The 15,508-nt window shown below is 39.1% G+C and overlaps 1 protein-coding gene across 1 annotated transcript in view; it reads left to right on the forward strand.

Annotated features, from left to right (window-relative positions):
* Window positions 1-15,291, forward strand: part of LOC145260315 (uncharacterized) — a 91,242-nt gene extending 75,951 nt beyond the window's left edge. Inside the window, exon 2 of the mRNA XM_080118203.1 lies at window positions 14,613-15,291. Within this exon, the coding sequence (XP_079974329.1) occupies window positions 14,634-14,966 (333 nt within the window). The 5' untranslated portion in view covers window positions 14,613-14,633 and the 3' untranslated portion in view covers window positions 14,967-15,291. The remainder of the gene's footprint in view (window positions 1-14,612) is intronic.
* Window positions 15,292-15,508: the final 217 nt, after the last annotated feature.

Below are 15,508 nucleotides of genomic sequence, written 5' to 3' on the forward strand. Positions count from 1 at the left end.
TTTTCTCTTTTAAAAATAATTAGCGAGGGGGCGGCGCCCAGCTTTGCCCGGGTGTAAAACACGCTTAAATATGATATTTTAATTTGTCCAGATTTCATATATATTATTATAGAGTCGTGATTTCAAAAGTAAAAAAAAAACTATTTAAGGTGCCTTCAGCTAGAATCGAAACCGAAGCATTCAAAGCTGGTGACGTTAACACTGTACCAACGTGACACGCATATTAGCCGATTAAAAACTAAAAATAAAAAGTAAACTGAATAATAATAATAATAATAATAATAATAATAATAATAATAATAATAATAATAATAATAATAATAATAATAATAATAATAATAATAAAGATGAATGTACAAAACGTATAAAGATTTTGTTTTTATTTTGACCCCTTTTTGACCCTTTAAAAATGATTTTAAATCAGCTAAAGACCCATAAAATAACGGTCCGTAAAAAATCCAATTATTTGAGGCCCCTAGCGTCGCTTTGCGACTTTTAGTTTCGGTGGAGATAGTTTGAAAATAGTGAAACAGACCAACAGACAAATCGACAGACAGGCGGACAGACAGGCCGACAAACAGACAGATAGGCATATAGCCGTTTATATATTAGATTATTCATAATTGTTACTGTTATGGCTTGCAATAAGCAACAAAGAAAACAGAACAACAGAATAGAGTTTAAACAATATATTACTGGAACAACAACGTAAAAAAGTTACAACTGAAAAGCGTAGTAAACGTCACCGAGCAGGCAAGGGTTACTCTGGTGTTTAATCCACACCTGGGATCAAAAGGTCTATGGTTTATATAATGGATAGGACAATCCATTTGGAGGATGATTTCCTCACAACACCCCTCTCCCAAGCTGATTTCTGCGGTTGTGAAAATCAGTATTTCTTCCTTTTGGGGCAGACCACCAAGATGTCTGTGTGCTTCCTCTTTCTGCCGGAGCATCTCAGTTCTGACACCCCTTTTGTAGGGTTTATGTCAAAACAATCATACACAGTTTCAATCGCCTCACTGCCGTCCTGCGGTGGTTCTTCTTGATCCTCGTAGAAGCGTTTCCTGATTTGGTTTTAGGTGCCTCTTATGTTGGAACTTTGGGTAGCAGTTTATCAAATACGGATATTATTTTCCGTCCAAACATGATTTCTGCTGGGGATCCCGCATCTGGTTTGTTCGGACCTCGTGATTCTATAAAACTGCAGAAATTGCTGAAGGGCCTTTTCTGTCGGTGTACCGGACGCGTTTTTTAATGCCCTTTTAAGCGTATTGACGAAGCGTTCGGCCCGGCCGTTGCTGCTGGCGTGGTAATGGGGTGTCGTAATATGCTTGACTTGATACGTCTCCCAGAATTATCTGAACTCTGTCAAGGTGAACTGTGTATCGTTGTCGCTAACCAAACAGTCTACAGCCCCAAACCAAGCAAACAATACCAATAAAAAATCTGTCGTTGTTGCTGTGGTCGTTTTTTTTTTTTTTTTTGCATCTTAGTACCTCTGGCCATTTAAAGTAAAAGTCAACTACTATCAGGTAGTAAAAATCCTCCACAAGTCCCGCATAATCGATGTGGATCCTCGACCATGGGTGTTCAGCCTTAGGCCAAGGTTTATATGTTATCGGTGGTGCTTTTGCAGCCAAAGCACAGCCTTTGCATCTGTTCACCATGTTGGTAATATCTTGGTCCATAGCTGGCCAATAAACAAAACTTCTCATTAGGCTTTTCATTCTGTTTATTTCAGGATGCCCCATGTGAAAATCCTTGAGAATTCTTTTTTTGGAGGGATTTCACCGTATAACAGTATTTCGTCGCAACCAGAAAAAAATGTCTGAACTGGTGTCACCCAGTGCTAATTTCTGCTTCGTGGTTTGAATGAAATTGTCATTTAGGGATTCTGAATTTCCTGAAGTGTGACCGGCAGTTCGCGGATAATATTGTTTATCATGGTTTTTACATCACTATTAATACGTAGTGCCGCGATTACTGAATCTTCAAGGGGTTCCATTTTGGCAGGAATCAGTGTCGATAGACCGTCTGCATGGGCTAGTTGTTTTGAGCGGAGAAATTGAATTGTAAAATTATAGTTCAGCAGAATAGTTCCCCATCTTAATAGTCGGTTCGCAGTGAATGTTGGAAGTCCTTTTTTTATATCCAAAAATGGATATCAACGGCTTATGGTCGGTTTGTAGAAAAAATGTCTTCCGTACAAGAACTGGTGGAATTTTGAAACTGCAAATATAATTCCTAGGGCCTCTTTCTCGATCTGAGAATAATTCTTTTCCGCTGGCAAGAAAGTCCGTGATGCGAAAGCAATAGGCTGTTTCGAGTCATCCAGCATTTGATATAGCATATTGACTAGCGTTGTTAGCTACTATTATGTCCAATTGCGGGTTGAAATGCGCTAGGAATAGTTTTGAAGTCAGGATTCTTTTTTATTTCTTGGAATGATGTCTGGCAATCTTGTGTCCACTCCCAAGCCTTATCCTTTTTCAGCAATTCATTAAGTGGTGCGCACAATTTGTGCATATTTGGGATGAACTCCTGGTAATAATTTGCCAAACCTAAAAAAACTCTGCAATTGAGTTATGTTTACTAGTGCCGGCATTTCTTTAATAGTGGTCGCCCTATCTGGGTCTTGACGTCTGCCATCTTTATCGATTATTTGACCCAGGTATTTAATTGTTTGTAAAAAGAACTCGCATTTGTCTGCTTTGATCTTAAATCCATAATCTTGTATTCGACTGAATATTTGTCTGATATGTTTTTCATGTTCCTCCATGCTTTTGCTCGCTATGATAATGCCATCAAGATATGCGATTGCGGTGTCCAAGCCGGACAGCATAGTGTCCATTACTTGCTGGAATATTGCGGGTGCCACCTTGATACCAAACACGAGTTTTTGTATCTGTACAAACCCAGATGAGTATTAATACAGAGGAGGTTAGCGCTTTTGTCGTTTACCGGAATCTGTCGCTTAGGTCGATCTTAGAAAAAATTTGCCGCCATTTAATTTCGTGAACACTTCTTCTGGACTAGGTAATGGGTAGTGAAAATCTTCTAAGGACCCGTTGAGTCCGGTCGCAAAGTCGGCGCAAACGCGAATTTCCCCAAACCTTTTCTTTACGAAAACTGCCGAATTTCCCTAAACCTTTTCTTTACGAAAACTACATTCAATTTTAGTCAGTATACCGATACTTTCTAATCTATCTAGTTCCTGATTTATTTTGTTCAGGGAAGCGAACGGGACATTATATTTCTTTTTAAACACCGGTTGTGTGCTAGGTTTCAACTAAAAATCTGCGGCCATTTTTGTACTTCTCCCCAGGCCAGGAGTAAATACGTTTGTGAATTCTTTTTTTAAAACAAGTTGTAAGTTTCTCCGTTTCTGCTGGGTGGGTTTCTATTTTCTTGCAGAATGTGGATATAGGAAGACCCCAGAGACGAAACTCCTCCATGCTATCAGAACCGAACAGGTTCTCACTATCTTTTAGCACATACAATCTTAGTTTTTTTTGTTTTCCTCCGTAAAGTGACGTTTGTAATTAATTCACCTTGAAAATGAATTTTTGTACCATTAACGGCCGTCGCCGTTCTGTTAGTTTTTAACATAGTCGGCTTTCGTAATATTTTACACGTTTTGAGATTTATTATTGAAAGATCCGATCCACTGTCTAATTGGAATTTACTAGCCTTGCCGAAAATGTTAACCGTTACATTTTTTTTTTACACAGTGATCACCACTTATCAAGGCCCGGAAGCCACTCAGGGATAAGGGTTATTGCAAGTACATTACGTTAGTGTGGAGATTTGATGAAGTGTTTAATTAAGGGGGTGGTTCATTAGGAATTTGTTAACATTGGACTTGAAGACATCCAAGTTGTAGTCCAGAGGGAAGCAGGCAGACGGAACAGAGCTCCACAGGCGCGCAGTTCTAAGAAAGAAGCTTTGTTCATGGAATCCGCGTTACATATTTGCGTAGATTTTCATCTACGACGCCCTTAGTTCTGGTTTGACGTACATGGCTTTTATTCTGAGTTTTCCTACAGTGCGAACTTTTATGACCGATCTTATTGCATAAACCTTTATGACCGATCTTATTTCATAAACGTTTATGACTGATCTTATTGCATAAACTTTTATGACCGATCTTATTGCATAAATATCTTTTTGTTAAAAATGGCCAATCCCTTACCAATGTATTCCACCACGTCTGAAACAAGCACTCGGTGCTTTTAGTTTTTCTGAGTTTCGGTGGTTAGTGTCTGTGTGCCATTCCGACGGGTTTTCTTAGTTACCTTTTTATATTCGCGATGCCTGCTTCGATATTTTTTGCATCTTTTTTTTATAATTTCTACTTTTTGACAATCCTCAGTCAATTTTTGAAGTGTTAAGTTTGGTTCATTTTCTAATTTTGTAAGGACTCTGCGCCTGATTTCCGCTTCTTTTATCGAGGTAAACATTTGCGCAAACACAAGACATTTGGAATTGTCTGCTGTTAGTTCAGACAACTTAAAGTCATCACAGTGTTTGTTCACTACAGATGAGTAGGTGGCAAAATCGTCATTATCCTCTTTTACCACATTCAAACACAGAAGTGTGCGTTCTATCCCTACCATTATCAATGGACCAGAGGTCATCTCGTAAGCGTCAGACAAGGCCAAACTATTTGCAAAGAACTTTGCCGCTAATTCTATCCTATGCGACGAAGGCCATCAACTCCCCATATTTCCTCCTATAACACAGAACAAGCTAGGTAACATGCAAATATCCGTGCATGAGGTCGCCAAGCTAATCAAGAACCTAGATTCCAGTAAAGCAACTGGCCCTGATGGCATCCCAATTATAGTGTTAAAAAAGCTTCAACCAGAACTTGCTCCCATACTTACAAAACTATTTAAGCGCTGCCTTTAGGAGAAGTGCTTTCCGACTCCCTGGAAGACCTCATCAGTTTTCCCTGTATTTAAGAATTCAGGTGATAAGTCATCTCCCTCTCAGTACAGACCAATAAGTCTCCTATGTGTTATGAGTAAGTTGCTGGAATCCATATTAAATAGAGAAATAGTCAACCACCTCAGCAGGAATAACCTTCTTAGTGGTTTCCGCTCTGCAAGATCTACCGCAGATGTGCTGACGGTTATATCCCACGTGATTAGTGACTCTCTTGACAAAGGCTTCCTTTCTAGGGCAATTGCTCTTGACATATCAAAGGCCTTGGACAAGGTATGGCATAAGGGTCTACTTCACAAGATTTCCAGCTACGGTATCACGGGAAATGTTTTCTCAATCATTAAATCATTTCTCTCCTATAGGCTCATAAGATTAGTGGTAGATGGACAAAAATCGGAGGCCTGCAATATAAATGCTGGAGTCCCTCAGGGGTCAATCCTGGGCCCAACTGTCTTCCTGATCTACATCAATGACCTCCCTAAACACATACTTAAATCATTCGTTGACATCTATGCTGATGACACAACCATCTACAGCAACACATCAAAGGCTGTAAATGACAAAGTTCTCTCTGATTCTCTCTCCTCTGATCTCGAGCGCGTGGTTCAGTGGGGGAAGATGCGGTTGGTTACCTTTAATGCATCCAAAACCAAACTCCTATCCTTACATCATCAACGCTCTGATCCCCAGCTGGCATCAGTTGTGATGGATGGTTCTCGTCTGGGGGAGGTCCCGTGTTTTGACAAGCTTCTGGGTTTGACCTTTACTCCTGATCTGAAATGGAACACGTACATCAAGTCTGTTGCCAAGGTCGCTGGAAAGATGGTGGGATCCTTCTACCGCTCCAGAAGATATCTCACTACTGATGCAATTCTCTATCTATATAAAAGCCAAGTACGTCCAATGATGGAATACTGTTGCATATCTTGGCAGGAGCTGCTAAAAACAGCCTATCATGCCTTGACAGAGTACAAAATAGACTTCGTGGCTTAGTGGGGGATGCCCTTTTCTCTACCCTGCAACCTATCTCCCACAGAAGAGACGTTGCGAGCCTATCCTTGTTTTATCGTTATTTCCATGACAGGTGCTCGTCTGAACACCAATCTCTGCCCCCCTCGCCAATCTTTCACGAAAAACACCCGTCTAGCTGAATCCACTGTGAAAAATTTCCCCCACTCTATATCTGTGCCTAAATCAAAACGCGGATTCCATGAACAAAGCTTCTTTCTTAGAACTGCACGCCTGTGGAACTCTGTTCCGTCTGCCTGCTTCCCACCGAACTACAACTTGGATGTCTTCAAGTCCAATGTTAACAAATTCCTAATGAACCACCCCCTTAAGTAAACACTTCATCAAATCTCCACATTAACGTAATGTACTTGCAATAACCCTTATCCCTGAGTGGCTTCCGGGCCTTGAGAAGTGGTGATCACTGTGTAAAAAAAATCTCCAACGCTTATGAAAAAAAGTTTTTCGGCGAGAAAAGTTTTGTTAACAAATTTACTGTCTCATTGAATTATAAATCTGCTGTTTTCCGAGGCAAGATGTAATCCACGAATTTATCATGCTCAGCCGTTTCCAATTTTAGTAGGAGAAGTCTGGTTTTCTTTTGATCAGACCAGTTGCTGCAGTCAATATTAAAAAAAACTTCTTAACGCCGAAAATACGCTGCGAATGATTTTTCCTCTTCCTCGTATTTAAAATTGTCTATCACCTTCCATATTGTATACTGCGTATTATTCTTAACAATTTCTGTCAGCTATTCATCTGTTCTTAATTGACGTTCGGCTAACTGTTTTTGAACTTCTAATTGACGTTCGGCTAATTGTTTTTTTTAACTTCCTTTTGCTGTTCCTCGATTCGTATTTGGCATTCCGCTAACTGTTTTTGCAATTCATTTTGCTGTTCCTCGAATCGTATTTGACGTTCAATCCAGTGTTTTTCGGATTGTGACTGACGCTTTGCGGCATCGATATGCAACTTGATCAAATGTCCCAACGCTACTTTCAATTCGTCCATTTTGCTTCGTCAGCATTAGCAATTTCAAAACGTTCGCTGAATTTTACAAAACCGTTTGATTCTTTCTTATTTCTTCCTCCAGTCACTAAAACGAACAGAAAAAACATAAATATATAAAAGTTCATTGTCTAAAGAAAAAAAAACAAGTGTATATTTTTCTCCAGAGAAAAAAAATAACGCCGAGCCTTTTTCTTTTTGTAAAAGTACAGCACTATCTTTAAAAACCGTGACGAACTTTTTTTTTCAACTCTATTTTTCCGTAATGATTTGCGTTTTTTTTAGTTGCCATGAACCTTTCAGTTGCAAGTGTTATGTTAGACACTTCCTTAGGCTTGATAGCATTTGAGTCCGACGTCGTTAGTATTTTTAGAATACTATTTCAACGCGAGTTTTTTGGGGGGATTTTTTCAATGTCGTTACTGGTTTCGATTTTAGTACGCTCCTTGAATCCAATGTCGCCAGTGTTTAGTTTTTTAGAACACTGTTTTTAAACGTGAGTACGTTCTCCGAATCCAATGTCGCCAGTGTTATGGCTTGCAATAAGCAACAAAGAAAACAGAACAACGGAATAGAGTTTAAACAATGTATTACTGGAACAACAACGTAAAAAGGTTATAACTGAAAAGAGTAGTAAACATCACCGAGCAGGCGCGGGTCGCTCTGGTGTTTAATCCACACCTGGGATCAAAAGGTCTACGGTTTATATAATGGATAGAACAGTCCATTTGATGGATAATTCCCCCACAACAGCTACAGATATTATCTTCTTTTGTTTTCCTTTCACTGTAAAACACAACTATTTTTGATTTGGCTTTCAAGTGCATTTGATGCGTATTTTATTTTATTCAAATTAAACAACGTTTATATATGAAACTCTCATACTTTATTCTCGCGTTGCCTACGCACAGTTCAAACATTTAAAAATACATCCGGTAGATACAACGCGCGGCTCTTTACAAACAGACTTCTTTCTCCAACGTTACATGGCAAGGAAGAAGAAAAGGGGGAAAAAAGAAACAAACAAAACAACACACTGAAGATGGAGTATATCTCTGAAATATATTTGTGATAAATTTCAAACAAGTAAAATATTTGTTTATTTTCCTAATATTGCGTTGTGATTTGGCTTTCAAGTGCACTTGATGCATATTTTATTTTACACATCTATTATTGACTTTTTTTTTACAGTGGACGTTCAAAAAGTAATGCCTCCTATTTTAGGGCTATTACAAATTTCATTGTTATGATGACTGAACTTATGCATTCATTGCCTGAAAGTTACATGTCCCTGTTGCAGATATTGACGCTAAGAAAGCAACATCTGCTATGGACGTGCGTCAGAAGCAGAGATGCATCATTGTATTGCTCCATGCAGAAAAATGGAATACAGTAACATTCACCGGCGCCCGTTAAATGGTTACGAACCTGGTGCAATTGATGTCAGTCCAGTTAAGAGATGGGTTCGTCGATTTCAGAGTGAAGACGAAGATTTGAGCGACCGAGGCATCAAAAGAGGTTGGCAAATGTGCATTGAGAATGGTGATGTAGAAAAAACAAAGTCGGGAGAACAAATGGTCGCTCGTGTTAATGGTACCGCTCCTGTTTTCGTAGCTTTTCAACGTTTCAGGTTTTAATTTTTAAAAATAGGAAGCCTTACTTTGGAACAACCCTCGTACTTCTTATCTAGTGAATAGCAATCATGTCTGATGAGAAAACTCACACTGACCATGACAATGAAAATGTTAGAGAATGAAGTGTATGCTGAGAGATAAAATATGTGTCACAGACCCATCCCCTGCCAACCCTCGGTGATCTCTTGGTTCTTTTATCACGCTTTCAGCGCCATCTTGGCTTTCTTATAGCGCCTCATATGACCCAATCACACAGGAAATATCATATATACAAAAGCAACGATAAAGCAACCGCGCACGTATGTAAAAAAGACTTTATCATTTCATTTATTTCCTGATCACTTGCTGGCAAAACGCCAGTAAGTAAAAATTATGTTAACTATTATGAATTTCGGCGAAGATTACATTAAATTCCTGTTAAACCGCGACAAACGGAAATAGACCCAGTGCAGCTATCATGCTTGAGTTGCGGGCTCAAAGGTTGGCTCTCTAAACCAAACACGCTAGAAAGTTAGGCATTGAAGGATTAGATAAAAATAATCACGTGTTCAAGGGACGATTAAGAGTTTCTAGACAGTCGAACTTGGGGAGCGAAAGTGACGATACGGGATCTAAAGAATGTAGTAAGAAACTAAACGAAGTCACACCAATGATGCAACCTGCGTCTCTCAATCCACAAGTAGAAGAACAAGTAAAAATGAGTTAATTTTAACCGCTCTTTTAGTCTCTCTCTCCTCGTGAACAAATGTTCTCTTCTTAATAAAACCTTTAAAATCGTAACAAATTTCCATTGTGTGTATACATGATAGATTCGCATTGAGTTACCAGAATTTCACAACTACTAGGGGGTCAACGGTCACAAGTACAAAAGCAAACTTAAAAGAAGACAAGTGACCGGGTACGTATGTAAAAATGAAAAATTGTTATTTTATTTGTAGATTGATCGCTCACTGGCAAAACCTCACAAGTGCACAATTTTGCGTTTGTCGGAAAAAACCTATGCGGGAACGGTTTGTTAAAGTTTCCTCATTTAATGTTATTTAACGTTCGTTTATAATTAAGATGCTACAATACGTAGTAAAACAATGAGAATTATTCAAGACTAGTGGGGGTAACCGGCGTTGCCCAGGTGTGGTGAGGTGTGGGAGGGTAAATCAAAACAAAATGGAAAATAAAGAACGTAATAACCCTGTTTGAATATTATAAGTTTTTTTATATCGGAAAAACAAAACAAAAAACAGCGAACGTGATGCAAAATAAGGAATAAGTGAATGAAAAAGAAACGGCTTTATTAACTCTGTTTAAATGTTAGAACTTCTTTAAAAAATCGGAAAAACAAAAACAGAAACAGCGAACGTGATGGAAAAATAAAAAACAACGTAAAAATATCATAAATAACCTCTGTTTCAATATTAAAACTGTAATAATCGAAAAAATATCTGATATCTAGGCTCGAACGTGCAATCTTAAGATAACGACGCTGCCACTAGTCTATGATCGCGTGAGCGAAGTAAGGTCGTTGTTTTATATATTTAAACTAATGCAAGAAAGAACGATTTTTGCGCATACGGGTTTGGCTAAATTGTTATGAAGGAACGATTTTTTGCTACGCCTCCCTGTAGAAAAGTGCCCAGTTGAGGGTGAAGGAATTAATGTTTTAGCCAATTTTTCGATATTTTCCGTCCGAAGGATCGAACTTCAAAACGATCCTGATTTCGTGAAAATCGTGAAAATCAGTCTGTTGTAGCAGTTAAGATAAAAATTAAATGTAATAAGTCTTCAGACGTACCTCTCCACCGTACTGTATATCGATACTCTATGGCTGACTGGGATAGCTTCCGTACAATCATATATGATCTACCTCTGCATTCCATGTTTAAAAAGGACGTGTCCTCTATAGTATCAGACCTGACCGAATGGTTAATTGTAGGCATAGACAGATTCATACCATCAAAAAATTCCAACAAAAACCTAACAGCCAGCCATGGTTCTCCCCAGAATGTGTTGCTGCCATCGCGCATAGAAATAACTTTTGCCATAGCTACCAACGTAATAAATGTACTGAGACTAAAGCTGCTTTCGGGAATGCCAGCAACCACTGTAAAAGAGTAATAACAAATGCAAGAGAGCTATATGCTCAGTCCGTTAAAGTAACTGAGCAGCGGCTTGGTTCCCACCAGTTTTGGCAAATAGCAAACAGGGTCCTGAACAGAAGCGTGCGTTCTATCCCAACCATGATCAATGGACCAGAGGTCATCTCGTCAGCATCCGACAAGGCCAAACTATTTGCAAAGAACTTTGCAGTTAATTCTACTCTATGCGACAAAGGCCCCGTATGAAAAGTCATCTCCCTCTCAGTACAGACCAATAAGTCTCCTGTGTGCCATGAGTAAGTTGTTGGAATCCATATTAAATAAAGAAGTAGTCAACAACCTCAACAGAAACAACCTTAGTGACGTGCAATATGGTTTCCGCTCTGCAAGATCTACAGCAGATGTGCTAACGGTTATATCTCATAGGATTAGTGAATCTCACGACAAAGGTTTCCTTTCCAGGGCAATTGCTCTTGACATATCAAAGGCCTTTGATAAGGTATGGCATAAAGGCCTACTTCACAAGATTTCCAGCTACGGTATTACTGCAAATGTTTTCTCAATCATTAAATCATTTCTCTCCGATAGGTTCATAAGAGTAGTGGTTGATGGGCAAAAATCAGAAGCCCACAGTATTAATGCTGGAGTCCCTCATGGGTTCATTCTGGGCCCAACTTTGTTCCTGATCTACATCAATGATCTCCCAAAACACATACTTAAATCATTCGTTGACATCTATGCTGATGACACGACCATCTATGGCAACACATCAAAGGCCATAAATGACAAAGCTCTCTCTGATTCTCTCTCCTCTGATCTCGAGCGCGTGGTACAGTGAGGGAAGAGGTGGCTGGTCACTTTTAGTGCATCCAAAACCAAGCTTCTATCTTTACACCATCAACGCTCTGATCCCAATCTGGCATCAATTGAAATGGGTGACTCTCGTCTTGGCGAGGCTCCATGTTTTGACAAGCTTCTGGGTTTGACCTTTACTCCTGATCTGAAATGGAACACGTACATCAGGTCTGTTGCCAACGACGCTGGGAAAATGGTGGGATCCTTCTACCGCTCCAGAAGATATCTCACTACTGATGCAATTCTCTATCTGTATAAAAGCCAAGTAGGTCCAAGTATGGAGTAATGCTGCCACATCTGGGCAGGAGCTGCTAAAAACAGCCTATCCTGCTTTGATAGAGTACAAAATAGACTTCGCAGTTTAGTGGGGGTTGCCCTTTTCTCTTCCCTCCAACCTCTCTCCCACAGAAGAGACGTTGCGAGTCTGTCTTTGTTACTTCCATGGCAGGTGCTGTCTGAGCTCCAATCTCTCGTCCCCCCTCGCCAATCTTTCACGAGAAACTACTGTCAATAATTTTCCCCAATCTTTATCTGTGGCTAAATCAAAATGTAGATTCCATGGGCAAAGCTTCTTTCTTAGAACTGCACGCCTGTGGAACTCTCTTCCGTTTGCCTGCTTCCCACCTGGCTACAACTTGGATGTCTTCAATTCCAACATAAACAAAATCCTGACAAACCGCCCCCTTAAGTAAGACACTCTATCAAAAACCCCGATACTAATGATTACTACAATACTATCTCATAGATTACTGTACACGCAATAACTCTTATCCCTGAGTGGCCTTCGGGCCTTGATAAGTGGTGACCCCCATGAAAAAAAGTCGCCTCTGCGGAAGGTTTTAGGCAGACATACAAACATACATACATTTAAACAGATGTGTTCCCTTTATATTATAGAAAAAGATGATTTCTGAACTCTTCCATTCGACGGCAGTCGTTTGTACTTTATTCATCTAATGTGTTTTTATAAGAGTAATCAATGTTTAAAATCGCTGGCAAATTGCCTCTTATCCCCCAAAAAGCTGATTTCGTGAATGGCTTTTCTTCTCCGAAATTGTTTTACTTTATTATATGCTTTTATGATTTGTGTTTTTTATTACTGGTTCCTATTTGATATTATCGAACGAATAATTGTGTGTCATTCAACCCAACACAACTGAAAAACTATTAAAATATAAGTGTAAGCGCCAATTATGAATCTATGTCTTCTATTGTCATCGATCTTTGTCGATTTATCGTTGTAAACGTCTACGAATAAATAGTCCTTTTAAAGACGAGGCTCAGAATTTTTTTTTTATTTTACGCCATTTTGCCACGCCCTTTGCGCTCTCCTGGCCGTTTTGTCACGCCCTATGGGTAGCTTTGCTGTTTTGTCACGTCACTAGTACTATTTGCTGGAGACGTTTGATTGCTTTGTATCGGACATTCTTTAAATTGCTTGTGTGCGATATTTGATAGCTTCATATATATATCTTTTCTGTAAAGTCTGACGAAGTTACTGGATCGTTAATACGATTCGGTAACCGAAACATGTGTAACTAAACAGATAAAACGGTAATAAAAAATAAAACACATATTTGCTCTGCAATAGTACTGAGCACTTTCTTCAGGTTTTTACTAATTAACATTTTTGCTATATATCCATATATCCATATATGTCTATGCATATATATATGCATATATATGCACATATATTAGCATATATATATATATATATATATATATAGTCTAGCGGCACTGATGAGTTGTGATACAACGAAACAGGTCTGTATGTCGATGACTAAAATATATTTTATAAAGCTCCCCTCTTTGGTAGAGCACTCTTGTAAATTATCTTACTCGCTGCTTAATTTAGCTGAAATAATGCGAAGCTCGCGATTTGTTTACAAACAAACGTTTGAGCCCTCTACGAGTAGCGGACGAATGTTTATTTAAATAATCGTTCGGATAGGTTAATTTCGGCCACCGATTCCGTAGTCATGTGGGTAGGACTGCCGACTGTCATCACGACGGTTCTAGGTTCGATCCTCGGCTTGGGAGAGGTGTTAGTCTAGCGGCACTGATGAGTTGTGATACAACGAAACAGGTCTGTATGTCGATGACTAAAATATATTTTATAAAGCTCCCCTCTTTGGTAGAGCACTCTTGTAAATTATCTTACTCGCTGCTTAATTTAGCTGAAATAATGCGAAGCTCGCGATTTGTTTACAAACAAACGTTTGAGCCCTCTACGAGTAGCGGACGAATGTTTATTTAAATAATCGTTCGGATAGGTTAATTTCGGCCACCGATTCCGTAGTCATGTGGGTAGGACTGCCGACTGTCATCACGACGGTTCTAGGTTCGATCCTCGGCTTGGGAGAGGTGTTAGTCTAGCGGCACTGATGAGTTGTGATACAACGAAACAGGTCTGTATGTCGATGACTAAAATATATTTTATATATATATATATACAAAATGTAGTTCCAAAAGGATCAGGTGGTTGATGTAGGAAGTCACAAGTATGAGTCCAATGCGAAGCAAAGGATACATGAAGGTTAAAAGAAAAAAAATCCAGTACAATCCAATCTAATTATAAATTTAATTTGACCCAGTGCAGGTCTCATCAGACTAAACGAGCTAGTCAAGTCTGTAGCTGACTTAAAAAGATAATATATATTTGTTGAAAGAAATAAAGAAATGGAGGTGAACCGGTGTATCAAAGCGATTATGCCGTATAGAAATAAAATATAAACAGATGAAAACGAAAACTGTAAAAAGAAAAGAAAATGAGAAAGATTAAAAAAAGAAAAAAACAGGAAGAGGGGTAGCGGGAGATGCCCCCGACTATGACGATCACTGGGTAATAAAATCTCTTGTTGAGGCAGCCCACCATCTTTGATTTACAAATTTCCAGAAATGTAGAAATGAAAGTAAAATCTACGCCTAAAAACCTTATGCGCTAGAATAAGAGTAACAAATGGTAGCAAAAATAAATAAGGACTCAAAACCAAAATACAGGGTGTCTCAAAAAATGTACTCACACTTTAACCCTTGTTAACATGCGGTCTTTTTTGTGTTGCAGGTGTGAGGTGTGAACCACAGCATGGCAGGAAATCAACTTAGCTTGGAAGAGAGGAAGTTTGTCCTGAAATTTTATTGGAAGACAGAAAACGCCATTGAAGTGCAAAGACGATTCAGAAGGGAATTCGCAAGACCACCACCAACGCGCCGGACCATTGCTCGCATCAAAGAGAAATTTGAAGCAGATGGAACCGTCCAGAACGTCAACAAGAAACGTTCTGGACAACCTCGGACATCCACGAGCCCTGGAAAAGTCTTGCAAGTGCAGGAAACACTCTTTCGATCACCACAGAAATCACTTCGACAAATTGCTCGGAAACCCATCTCTCAAAAGATAGCGTACATCGCATTATGAAGCGTCTGCACTGGAAATGCTACATTCCAACATTAATTCATGCTCTTAACGAAAACAATCCTGGCCGGAGAGTCGAATTCTATGAATGGTATCTGGCAAAATGTGCAGAAGATGCAGGGTTTCCCCACAAAATTGTGTGGAACGATGAGGCAACCTTTAAATTAAATGGCACCATTAATCGCCATAATTGCACGTACTGGGGTCCTATAAATCCTCATGTAACACTTGAACACCATGTAAACTTGCCAGGAGTAACATTGTGGTGTGGGATATCCGCACTGGGCATCAAAGGGCCATTTTTTATTAACGGAAATGTCACTGGTTAGAGATATATTAATTTGCTTCAGGAGTTTGTTGGTCCACAAATTTTGAATATGATTCTTTAATCACATTTATCTTCTGTATTCGAAGCTATTCCATTTCATTGTATGTTCATAAATAAAGGATTTCTCGTCATTCGAAGTGTGGGTACATTTTTTGAGACACCCTGTATGTATTAGTATGTATTAGTATCGTTACCTTCATATGTATACGCCCGTGTT

The sequence above is a fragment of the Euprymna scolopes genome, chromosome 36 (genome assembly GCF_053919585.1).
Source record: "Euprymna scolopes isolate OS-2025 chromosome 36, ASM5391958v1, whole genome shotgun sequence".
Lineage (NCBI taxonomy): Eukaryota > Metazoa > Mollusca > Cephalopoda > Sepiida > Sepiolidae > Euprymna > Euprymna scolopes.